This window comes from Parambassis ranga, chromosome 4, assembly GCF_900634625.1.
Source record: "Parambassis ranga chromosome 4, fParRan2.1, whole genome shotgun sequence".
Taxonomy (NCBI): domain Eukaryota; kingdom Metazoa; phylum Chordata; class Actinopteri; family Ambassidae; genus Parambassis; species Parambassis ranga.
The window spans coordinates 5,709,478-5,722,517 of NC_041025.1; the positions used below are offsets into that span (position 1 = coordinate 5,709,478).

Sequence of the window (13,040 nt, forward strand, 5' to 3'; positions counted from 1 at the left end):
TGACTGAAATTCAGATTGAGGCAAAAACACATTAGAAGAATCAGTGTGTAGTGTTTATTAGCTGGCATCATACAGTATGGTGAAGTAACCACATAACACAATAGATAGGCCTATATGGACACTGTGCATTAAGTTTAAAAGGCAAAGAAAGTTGGCTTGGGTTTAACGAACCTTTAGTTTACAACCTATTTCCAAATGTTCATTTAATTCTGTTTTTTAAAAGCAGAAGTCAAAAGTGTTCATCCAGTCATGGTGCTGTGGGAAACGGCCCCATCTAATGGTGAGCCAGAAGTCTGTGACACAATGTGTTGTCAACATATATCTATTAGATAAGAAGCCATGTGAATCCTGCAGACACATTATCTACTTATATGTTTAGTAGGAATGTGTTGTTACAACTAATTTGTTTACTTTACAGACTGTAGTTTGTAGTATATTACTTTCTACTGCACAAAAAATGCACATGCATTAATGTCATGTTTATGTAACTGAAACAAAACATAACTTTCAACACAGGTTAAAAAACATTTTACTCAATACCATTCTGAAATAAACACAGAAGTGCAATCCTGGAAAAAGTACTTTAAAAAGCAGAAACAACTGATGTACATTTGTATGTGTTACTGTTGACCATTGATGCAGGAGTCATATAGCTGACGATGCTTTCAAATAAAAAGTGCTTTCCCTGAGTAAAGTGTGTAAAATCTGCACAATGAATGCCACCACAGACTCACTGTGTCATTTTCAAAGCAGTCACATTTATTTGTCTCTTTATACACGTTTGCTAAGCAGCCTGTTGTGCTAGCAGTTGGCTTTGATAGGATTTACTATGGGATTTCAACAATGATTACTAAAAAATAAATACAACGTGTTCCACAGCTCAAAAATATACAAAGGTTTGAAATTAATGTAAACTTTGAAGAACTTTGTTTTGTTTTGTTTTTTACACAAGAAACAATTCAACAACCTTTGTGACAACTCCAAAAAGTTATTGTATTTACAAGTTTGTACATTAAAAATACAAAGCTGATACCTACAGTACTGTATACAGAGGCTGATCTGAAGTCCAAATATAGTACCGCAGGTTATGTTGCTTCTTTTGTGTTTTCAAGAAGGTTTGAGTCAAGTAAACGAGAGGAGAACATGTTTATGTTCCAGCCTTTGGCAGAAGCATCTACTCTATGTGCTCCACTCCTAAAGTGTGAATGTTAAACAGCTGCATGTGAGGACCTATAAATATCTCCAGGTACAGCAAGAGACAAATGAAACTTCACAAACATCACTTTATCAGTGCAAAAAAAAAAAAAAAAAAAACAGGTTGGAATGAAGGTTCACAGACTTAACTCATGGTGTACCCTATTATACATCATTGCATGTGTGTAGTGTCATTAAGGCTAAAGCTAAGTTGGTATTGTCAGTGTTCCTACAGGGAATTATGGCTATATAGACTCTGTCCACTTTGCATAATGGTTGAGTACCATCACTCCAATGAAATCCACGCACAGGGTTACAGCTAAAACCTCATGTGTAGCTTACGACTGATCGTGTTATCAGGACATTTAGAAGTTGCTCTCCTGTTTGTCTCTGCAACCAGTGTATCAAATAGGTTCTACAATGTGTTACTTATAAACTAAGTATATGAATAAAATGTCATTAAAAATACCAGGAATCCATTGCATACTTTTAACATATAAAAGCAAATCAGAGGGTCAAACAGAGATTTATCTTTACAAAAATAAATATATTTAGACTTGTTTTTTTGACACAGAGAAAGTGATATTTTTGATGGGGAATCATTGAGGAATCCAAACACTCCTTCTTCCATCAGACAATATTTGTCCACCCGCACGTCCTCCTTCAAATACTGAAAGCTGCTTCCTCACTTATTGTAAAATAAGGCATATTTGATCCTCCTGAGCACTTTCCACTGCCTCTTTCAACAATTCATAAACACACAATGTCAGCAAACCAGAAACCAGACCACTGCCACGTTTTTTTCTTTAAAACTCATGACCTCCTTGTTCTCTCACTGCTCCCCGATTTCACCACCTCCAACTTTTTGATCACTTTTTCACCTCCCATGTAAAAACACCTACTCTGTTCTTGTCTCTCGAGATTGTCGAAGTTAGTGCTTGGCTTTGACTCACCATTAATTACTCATCTTATTTATTGCATGACAACTTTTATTAAAAGTCTTAATACTATTAGCTATATTTGATATAATTTACTGTTTTTTTAAAAGGATCGAGTAAAATATTCAAACACATCATATTAAATGGTGTCTACAAGCAATATGAGGGAAAGACTGAGGCTTCACATTATTTAAGTGAGTCCTGATGTTCAGTTGGGGAGGGGTTAATATAGGTGGATGTAAGTGGAGTGACGAAATGTACAAGTTGTGTGTCTAATTGCATAGGTATTCACAGAATACATACAAGTTTATGTCTCTATATCAAGTTTCATAAAATACTAAAAACGTCAACTTGTACATGTTCTGAAAGAAAAATCTGACAGATTACAGATTAAACATGGATGTGTGGTAGCAGAGCTGAAGGATGCCATCCAGCTGGGTTTGGTGCACATTTTTAAATCTGCGGAATTGTTTGTAAATCATATTTTACTACAGCATGCAGATGCTAAATAAGTTTCTATTGCCAGCTATTCATTTCATGAAGACGTTCTTTTAGAAACACAGATTGTATAAAACAGGTAAAATTGTTTCCACAAAGTTGTTAAAAATGAGACAGCTTTTAAACTCATTTACTAAATTAATGACTTATTCTCTCCTGAAAACATCTCATATATTATATATTTCATTCTGGTCCTGTACTGTAAACTCAATGATCTCACTCTCTTTCCTATGTGGAGCCCTGTGATGAGCGGTCGTCGTGAGGACTTCCATCTGAGTTCTCAGTCTCACCCTCGGAGATGGCCTGCATCGGAGCAGAGTACAGCCTGCTGCGCATGCTGTAGCGGCTGCTGTTGGCAGGTGGGGGGATTCTGGAGCGTCCCTGCCTAGAAGCAGCAGATGTGGGAAAGGACTTTGGGGAAAAGCCCTCAGCATTGGCTTTGGGATAGGGGCTAGAGAGCTGGTCTTGTCCTGACTGGTGCTGCTGCAAGGGGGAGGCGGGCTCCTCAGACTGCCTGGGTGACTCTGTCAGAGAGTCTCCGGGTGATTTAGGAGTAATGGGGCTCTTGAGGATCTCTGTAGCTGACATGCGGTAACTAGAGTCAGAGCGGCTTCCCTTTTTAAGCAGAAGCAATTTGAACTCCTCGTTGGAGGTGCTGGACTTCTTTGCGTTCCTGTAGATGGGACCAGAGACTCTCTGCGAGCATTGTGCAGCCACAGGTGAAGCCAGAGAGACCGGGGAGCTCACAGTGCTGCTGGGTGGAGTGTTCCCTGATGCAGCGCCGAGTCGGTTTCTCCCAGCCAACTCAGTGGAGTCCTTCCTCCCCAGAACTTTTCTTTTGGACCTGAGGAGAAAAGAATACTTTAAAGAATCTCTGTAAACTTTAAAGGTATTGATGGGACTGCTATCCACATCACTCACCTGTGTATCATAGCAAACAGATCCTCAGTGGTGCGGGTTTTGGTGGGTGACAGAAACACGCTGTCATCCTCTGGCCTGGACTCATCGTGTGGAAGGGATGCTGCGCTGTCACTTAGTGAGGAGTCTGTCAACATATATAACACTATTTATTATATGGCAAGCTATACATTCTACAGCAATGTTTTAACAACAACACTTCAAAAAGAAACTAATAGTTAGGGACAGGGTTAGAAATAATCAAATGACATTAAGACTAAGTTTACCTTTACTGAAATAATCCTCGGTCTCTGCTGTGGACTCCTCCTTGTCCTGTGAGGCACTTTGGGCTGAAACACCTGATGAATCGCTCTCCACCTCGCTGCTGCCATCGTCACTGGTTGGACTTCCTTGCAGCATCTCTGACTGGCTGTCAGTAGCAGGCACTTGTTCAAGACTGCTGGATCTTTTGGGTGAGCTGTGCAGAATTGAAGGAGGAAAAATTTCTCCTTCAGACAGCCGAGTCTGTTGCTGCAAACTCAAGTCTCCATAGCAGACAGGAGACTCACTGTACGTCTGGTATAAGCATGGGTCTGACTTCAGCCTCTCTAGTGGAGCTGCTCTGTCCTGTTTGCTTGTGATCTCTCTCTGAAATGCTGCTCCTGTAAGCTCTTCATTTGAGGTAAACACTGGTTCACACAACTCCTTAGAGGCTGTGTGAGGATGATGGTCTGCGTTGTACAGTGGGGGACTCTTCAGTTCTAAAGACTTACTACTAGAAAGTGTGCTTGTTAAGTTCACAGTGGGACATTGGAGTCTAGAAACAGCTTTGTCCTCATGACTTTCTTGGTGCTCCTTCTTGATGGATCTGAGCTGTACTGAGTGTAGCACTGTGGGAGTGATGGACAGGGTGTGAACACTGAAAAGCTCAGAGCTGGGAGGTGCTACAGGTGTTGTTTTTTGTTTGTTCTGGTGGAGGTTTTGTATTTGGGTCCTGTACGCTGAGGCCTTATTGTTGCCAAAGCTCTGAAGAGCACTTAAGTCCAGGTGGGAGGGAGGAATTATTGGCAGCTCCAGGTCTCTCTTAGAGGTGGCGTCGTCCTTGGAGGACAGCGATTGCAGTGACAGTGATGAAAGAGAGGACTTCCTCTCTGGGACTTTAGGCTTCCTCTTGCCACTTGATGGTGATAGTGGCCCAGGAAAGAAGGTAGATGGGAATGAGGAGGTGGGGGTTTCTGACTGACTGGAGTAGCCGCTGGAGGGGCTGGCCAGGCCTGCCAGCTTCTCAGGCGAATTCAGCTTGAAGTCTCCCTCCACTGATGGAAGCGAGGGGGTGGTGGCTCTGGAGCCAGACTGTGACGTCTGTGACTCTGAGCTGTCCTGTGATTTGATGCATTCGATAACAGTCGTTCCTGTCGCTGTGCTGGAGTTGGACAAAGATCTGTAAGGGTCACTGGACTTTAAATCGTTCAGGAGCCACAGATCTGCATAGTCTGACTGCACAACACCCTCATCCTTAAAGGAGTGTGCATCTGTGGAGCTTAACACACCTAAGTCAGGTAGGTCTGCTGAGGCATCAACCCCCCATACTGCAAGGGGCTCCCTGACTGATGAAGAGATTTCTGTGTGACCTGGAGAGCCAGACAAAAGCAGCTGCAGCTTCCTCTCCTTGGAGGACAGCGGAAGTTGCTGCCCGCATGTAATCTTTGGTTCTTTCTTGTCAGGGATGTTTCCCTCACTGCATATTTTTCTTAAGGAGGAACTCCTCTTAGGCGGAGATGGCTTCGCCTTTGGTTTCCTTAAGGAGAGGCAGCGTCTCCTCAGAGTCATGTGACCACTTAAGTCTGACAGGCCACAATCAGAGCCAGAGGGTGCATAGTTATAAGTGAAGCTTTTGCTACCTTTCAGGCCGCAGTCAAAGTGCATGGAAGTGTAGTAACCTTCAGTGTCTACAGAATAGTGTGAAACGGTGTCTGCCTTCTCTGACAGAGGTTTGTCAGAGAAGCTGCTCTCGCAGGTAGCCATGCTGGTGAAGCTGGGGCAGCCCAGGCTGCTCTCAGCCTCTCTGCTCGGCTCAGGGCTGAAGTCCTGCGAGTGTAGAGGCTCTGTGCGGGAGTAACCCCACTCTCCCTCGATGGGAGTGCAGACCCCTACTTCCTCTAATATGTCCATAGCTGTAGAAGAGAAAGAGCCTGCCCGCTGTGTCCTGAGGCCTGGGTAGTTGTCCAGCATGAAGCCGGACTGATCATCATTAGTGTGAATGGCAGCGTTTAGGGAGAGCTCAGAGTCACAGTGTGAGGAGCCTGTCAGCGGAGGAGAGGCTGCTGGGGGGATCGTTTCTGACGTCTGTGAGGGGCAGGTGGAGCTGCTGCCACTCCAGTTCCCACTGGAGGACTGATGGTCGTCCTTGTGGTCCATCTGGCCTCCCAGCACTCCTGCAGCTGAGACCAAGTGGACAGGGCTGCTAAAAGTGTCAGAGCTGGACGAGATCTCACAGCTGCCCATGTCCGCCTTCCTGGGCAGGTGAGATCTGGTCCGCTCCATCCAGCAGCGCTCTGGGCTTTCTGATAGCTGCTTGTACTTCAGGCTCCCTAGCTGTTCGTACTTCAGGCTCCCAAGCTGTTCAGACATGGCCTGATCATCTGTGCTCTCCTCTTCATCCTTCAGAATCAACTCCCTGGGTCCAGGCAGGAAGCCCTCAGTGTCAAAGGGGGACAGCTCCTCCTCATCATCACTGTCATTGTGCCCGTTGTCCATCATCCGACTGGTGTCTCGTGGAAGACTCCTTGAACGCAGTCGTTCTCCCACAGAGGCAGAAAACATGGCGTCACTGCTGTCAGGCAGGGAGGAGATGTTGCCTACAGAGTGGGAAAGTGACAGGGAGACTCCCTGGCCTCTCTGGGCCCTGATCCTCCGCCGAGAAGGCGCTCCTGAGATCAAAAAGTCTTCTGTCTGGCAACCTGAGTCTCTGGTGCTGAGATGGTTGGCCAGCTCCTCAGTGGAAGGAGTGATATCTGGACTGGCGTGAACTATTACTGTCCGCTCTCTGGAACCAGGAGAGTCATCAGAGTCTTTGAGAAATAAGAAGAACAGGGAACATAAGATCACTTTTTATTGTTCTGTATACAATATACAATATAATGTTTAAGGTTTTAATACATTAACCATAAAGCACACTGTCCATTCTCCATCTTTCCCCTTCCTTCTTTCTTTTTGCACACTACTGTCAGCGGACTATTTAAAAATATTAAATGCCCCAAAAATACATCAAAGGAACCAATAAAAATATGAATCCTACATTTCATATTTATGTCGACATACAGCTGTTAGCACTGTATTACTATTCACTGTTGTCTTTATAGTGAAAGAAACAACACAATGTTTGCTAGACCTGTAATACTAAATAATTTTTAGTAAGTGACACAAATACAGAACAGTATTCAAAATGATGAAATTTGGTTTCTGTTAAATTTCAGTAACCCCATGTGTTTAGGAGAGCCAGGCAAGATCAGATAAAGTTACATACCTAGGTCTTGCTGCACCTGTCTGGGAACGCCAGCGACAGTTCTCCGTCTCCTCAGCTTCCGTCTCCTCTGAAGCACAGACTGCGAGTGAACGAGCGAGCAGCGCACACTAGCATCTCTGTCAAAGCCAACCCCTGCAATGGAGACAGGACATCTGAGGAATCTTTGTTTCATGGCAACTGCAGTGATTCCTTCTTTAGGTCTCATGCTGTCTGCTGAGACATGACATTAAACGGCAGAACTAAATTAGGTGTTTTACAAAAATAGCAGTTAGGACAGTGGAGGACAGCTCAAAGCCACTCCAGGTGTCTGGATTGTTCACCGCTTTATGGGATGACTTAGCTATAATATAAGTAAATGTATGATAAAGACACAAAACAAAAAGTCTAACCACAAAAAATGACAGCGATAAAAAAACAGATGTTCATGGTTTTACTGACCAAAAAGACATCCTTCTGTGAAGCTTTCAGTTTTGTTGTGTCTCCTCCTGCCACTCCCTCTTCATACATTATGACTATCATGTGACAGCAAGTCAGGGCTTACAGCACCATAGTAATTGCTGGACTTTGCTTACAATGTGAATTTTTTTTTCTGTGTCTGACTCAGCCAGTGTTGACATATAACTCTCCTTTTGAGTCGTTGTGAGCGGGAGTAAATAACATTAGGCAGGCCCTTCAACAGTTTGGACAGAACTATTTGGCATTCATGTCACAGCATCTCGCCTCTTTGCAAATGCAGGCACAAAGCGTCAAAGCATGAGAAACAAAGTTAATGGGGCACAAAGCATGACTTGCACATTAAAAGGGATGGTCTACGGCAGCATTAGTTCCCAAACAGTGACTTGTTTTATAGTGAGTTGCAGAATTTCCTGCAGTATTTAATGTTTACAGGGCAAGTAAACTAAAACACAAATAACTATAGTGTTCATGAAGAGTGCCAAAGAATGCAGAGAGGAGGAGTGACTGGCTGTAACTAGCACACAACACTGACACACACTGAATGTTATGTTACAACAGCAGCTTTTGATTTGTCACTAATAATAAAATGAGGATTTCTGCTTTTACTACAAAGTCATAGCAAGTGACAGCTTGTTAGCTTAGCAGCCGAAACTTTAGGCATAGTGACACGGCGCCGTCATATTTGTTAATGAACTTAAATTGGCGATCTCATGTTAACTATTTAGAGTGTGGAGGTGATTAGCTTAGCATACAGATTGGACATTATGAGGTATAACAAATGTTATATGACACTTTCTAACATGTATAAAATATAAATAAGAATTGTTGTTTCTTGCTTTATCTTTCTTTCTTACATCTTAAAACTTAAAAATGTAGTGATCACAATTCAGCTTTTCTATAGATTGAACAAACATGAAAAACCTGCATTTTCAGCTTTAAACACATCCAGGCAGGCTGGTTCTTTACGCTGGGTGAGAGAGATTATATGGCGAACTATTCCTTTAAAACGTGAAGGTTCAGGAAAGCTTCACTGCTAAGGAAGAGCTAACATATATGTTTGACAAAGTGACACCATGACTTGGTCCCACCACATTAAACACATTCAGACTGAAAACATGAAGTGATTTAAGTTTACCAGTCACATTAATGGGGACGACACATGAGGTGATGACTTGGGAACTGCATTTCATTCTCTCCTCTGGGGTGGGCAGCGGCAGAGCTTTAGACCAGTTAGTCTGCTTGTCCAGGGTGGAGGGGATGTTAGGGATGGGAAACTTAGACCGGTGACCTAGAGCCACCCCGTCAGTGTCAGGGTCAGAGGGCGCAGCCTGCAACAGATGGATATTTGCATGGTTAAATTGTTAGATGGCATTACATGAGAAGTGGTACGACAGAGTTAAAAAAAAAATGAACAAGCTCAGCTTCAGAAAAGGGAATGTGTAGAGTTCAGTGATTAAAGTCTGGGATTGTCAAAGTGTTTTTTGTGGGAACATAGTCAAAGTTTAGTGTCTTTTTAATCTGCAGCAAACTGCAGACTGCTCACTGCCTGAGTGAGGGTAAATCAATACACATGCCCTTCCAGCTGCTGAGTGTCATGTCTGCGTGCAAAGAATCCACTGAGTAATGGAAACAAACAGCATGCTTCAGAAAGGAAAGCTCAAGAAACATTCAAAGAATCTACTTAAGATTTCATGCAAATAATGAAACACAGCAAAAAGATCAGAGTTTAAACCTGACTGTGTCCACAGTTGGAAAAACCCCAGACCAATAAAAAGACACACACTGTCTTTAAATACTAAGTCATCTCCTTCACCCTAAAACTCCTGCACAGGACAGAAATGTGACAAACTGTCATTTCCACTCACAACGTGCTGCTTTGGAAACTCTTAGCTCACGCTCCGACAATCTAAGCAGCGAGTCTCCCGCATAATAACGAGTGTCCGGAAATATTTGAGAGGAAATACTTCAGAGCAGCATTCCTCTGCGCTTCAGTATCAATAACTGCACAGTGCTCCCACTCCACAGCTCCAGATCCTTTTTCCACGGGCCTCCTCAGACTCTAAACTTCTGTATTACTTATGGCTCCATGCTAAATGATCTGAGTCCTTACCTTGAGATTCCAACAGAGAGACACATGTGAAACTGGGAGTGATTCTCAGGCTAAACTGGTTTCCACCTCCACCACCCGACAACCTCCCACCCCCATTTAAAGCCAGCTCTTCAGCCTTTGTGCTCTCTTTTCCCAGCAGACCAATGAGACCCTGACAAAACCCCAGCCACAAAAGAAGCTGGTTTCCTTGGAAACTTCTCCCGAGTAGTAGAACAAAAAAAAAAAAAAAATCAAAGCGAGACCATTTACAGCTGATTTGTTTTGAGACAAGAAAAGTGTTTTAGGAGTGTCTGAACGGAAGGATGAGCTAAAGGAAGAGGAGGTGAAAAAAGGGGAAAAAAGGAGGAAGAGTGGATACACACAGGAAAACACAGGAGTGGTAGTGTTTGGTGTTTATCCCTGCCTCACAGCGGGCATCAAGCATGGTATATTTGGTGGAAGCACAAAGACAGAAACATGAGGCTGTCAGCTGTACAGTAAGGAAACCGCAGCACAGAGGCATCATGGGTAATCACAGGCGCAAGCTTTGAGAAGTCGAACCTATTATTAAGGAAACCCAGGCTGCTGTGATTGTGGCCCTCACATACACATTCCTCTCATACTAGGAATTTAGAGCCTGGCCCTTCACATGAACCCCGAAAACAACGTAAATGATGTGTCGGCAAGCTTTTTAAGTGGTGTGCTGCTTCAGTATTACCCCGTGGTCTTAATGGGCGGAGCAGGCAGCTACTACTAGGCTGTGTTAAAGAGGCATGCATTTCAAAAGAGAATCATTATGCAGATTAGAAGTCAAACAAGAGCAGGTGAAGTAAAGCATTATAGGAGGAGCACTCAGGAGTCAGGAGGGAGGAAGGGAGGGAGGGAGGGACCAATACCTTTCTGCTCCAGGGGGAGAAGCGGCAACATTCGGTAGGGGAGGAGGAGCGGGTGGATTCAAACTGAATTACAGAGTAAAAAACAGGACAGCAAAAACAAATGACAGAAATGAACATGGGGATTTTCAACATCAATACGCACAAACAAAAAGGACAACAACACAGGGAAACGCTGTGTGGGGAGGACCAGAGCAGGCTGATGGGCTGAAAAAAAAACTGTCAATCAATGCTACATTTATCCTTAAGGTGATGAAACATAAATGATTTCAAGGCTCTCATTCTCTGCACAGACAACAATAACACACATCACAAACACCTTTACCTGTGATTGTGCTAACTGTGTTGCTGCATCTCTAAAATGCCTCTCTGGCAGCTTGAGAGGAAGAGATATGAACGTCACTTCAAAAGTATAACAACGTCTGATTACCAAGTACAACAGAAGTGACTTATGACATTATTATTCATTGATTAGTGTGCCAGTATTATTATACTGAGTGCCTGTCAGTATTTCATCTTTCTGCACTGACTGGTGATTTGCAGTCTGATGCATACAACACAGGACAAGTCTCACCGTTTTCAAACTGGATCTCCTCTTCTGGCCAGTTTGAGGGGAGGGGTATATGGGCATTGGGGGGACAGCTGAGATTGAGATGGTTACCCTGCGCTCCCTGCTGCCTGATCGTCTCCTTCGGTGATCTGAGAGAGAAAGCATGTAAAACACTCTGTTTTGTAAGTACCATTTGTTCACTCCAGATCAGAGAAAGAAAGTTGTGTCTGGTGTTTCTGTTAATTTGGCTACCCCATGTTTATCCACTGCAGTTACTACATATGTCCACCAGAGGACAGGACAACACCAGGAACACCAGACCTTTATGGTGTGCAGTAAGTAAAGAGTTTTTAAATGACATGTAAAACAAAACTGAAGAGCTGCATTAATTGGAAATGACAAGAGCTAACTTTAGAGCAGCTGTTTGGTTTCACTCCCTCGTGTGCGGATGGTCTCACCTTGGTGCAGGGCCCACAGGCTGAAGCTGGCTTGCCTGTGTAGCTCTTCTACACATGCTGGCCGTGTGGAGGGATGGAAAATGTTCTTCTGCTGGTGCCAGGGAGCTTGGTAGTGTGCCGTCAGCTTACTCTCCACATCCAGGTTAGATACCGCTGTCATGTAGTTATAGCAACATTTAGAGACCTTTCCATTCAAACATTTTTGTGGTAAAACACTGGTTAAGTCATTAAGAGACAAAAATAACTGATGAGTGGCGACAATGTGGTGCTATGAAAATGTATGTTTCCATTATCTGGGATCTCAGGTTAAATAAGATGCTCAAATTAAAGCTGGGGCCTGAAAAGAAAAGCAGGATAATCCGATGCAATGTTAACAGGACAATACCCTGTCTGCTAATGCAATACTATTACCTGGAGCCAAACAATGGGTATGTATGTAACCTGATAGTGTGACTTTCATCTTCTAAACACTGACCAGTACGTGGACCAATCTCACTGCTCCCCCTCACACCTCCTTGAGTTACAGGGAGGGAGTCCTTCAGCTCTCGCATTACACATAATGCACAGAGAGGCTGAGGGAAAGGATGCTTGAAGGGAGTTGTTTGGTCTTTGTGGTGTGGCCTGTTTGTATGTTGACTGCTTGAAATAATCTCAAAAATACTACGTATAAGAGAAAAATGACTTGTTCTTTTTTTTCTTGGCACATAAGACGAGGTTCTGGAATACAGCATCACAAATTTGTCAAATCAAATCCACACGGTGGTAGCAGTCAAATATTAAGCTACATAAAATATGATTCATTCAGGCATGGGCTTTTAATATCATCTTACACATCAGTAGTTAAGATCCAGGAAAAATCTTGAGAATTAACTGCTGAGCCTTTGCTTTACAGGACAAACACATCTGTCAAGTCTTCCTCTACCTGGCGGACATTTCTGGGCCTGTCCTTGACCTGGCAGCTTTACTGAAACACACTCCGTCCGACCTCCATGTCTGATGAGAGGCGGCTTTGGCTGCACACGCTCCAAGTTTACTTTGTAGTGCTGCCAGAAGCTAACTTCACTTCTTTTTCAATCAAAAACTCCTGATGGTAGCTACCAAAGTTCAGGGCGACCCAGTGCAACGCTGTATGACTGACAGCTGCAAATACAGCTGCTACACATGTTTGGAGACTCTACCAGCAGAACTGCTACTGAATTCTCTGACAGGAAACATTCCCAAGAAACATGGTCCCATGCATGGAATCCATAGGAGAGGCAGTGTGTTTATCTGTTACTCAGAGACAACCTGACATTTCCCATGAAACACCTCGGAGTGATCTGAGAGCCCTCTGCTGTGACCTTGTCTCCTGCTCAGCTGTAGGTGCAAAGAATAGACATACTCACAGAGCAGAAATGGATTCACTGGAACATGTCAATGAAATGGATTTTTTTGCTTGTGTTACTTTAGTGCAGGTAGGCATAGAGTCATCGTTAGAGAGCCAAGCAGTGTATTTTCTCTTATTTCCAGTCTTAACCTTAAACTGCACTAACTAATGTCAA

At 43.5% G+C, this 13,040-nt stretch overlaps 1 protein-coding gene across 1 annotated transcript in view; it reads right to left on the reverse strand.

The window, feature by feature from the left end:
• Nucleotides 1–738: 738 nt before the first annotated feature.
• Nucleotides 739–13,040, reverse strand: part of nhsa (Nance-Horan syndrome a (congenital cataracts and dental anomalies)) — a 48,504-nt gene continuing 36,202 nt past the window's right edge. The window contains exons 2-9 of the mRNA XM_028403515.1: nt 11,500–11,652; nt 11,066–11,190; nt 10,495–10,557; nt 8,645–8,837; nt 7,054–7,185; nt 3,815–6,598; nt 3,552–3,675; nt 739–3,474 (exon numbers count right to left, since the gene is read on the reverse strand). Of these exons, the coding sequence (XP_028259316.1) occupies nt 2,859–3,474; nt 3,552–3,675; nt 3,815–6,598; nt 7,054–7,185; nt 8,645–8,837; nt 10,495–10,557; nt 11,066–11,190; nt 11,500–11,652 (4,190 nt within the window). The 3' untranslated portion in view covers nt 739–2,858. The remainder of the gene's footprint in view (nt 3,475–3,551; nt 3,676–3,814; nt 6,599–7,053; nt 7,186–8,644; nt 8,838–10,494; nt 10,558–11,065; nt 11,191–11,499; nt 11,653–13,040) is intronic.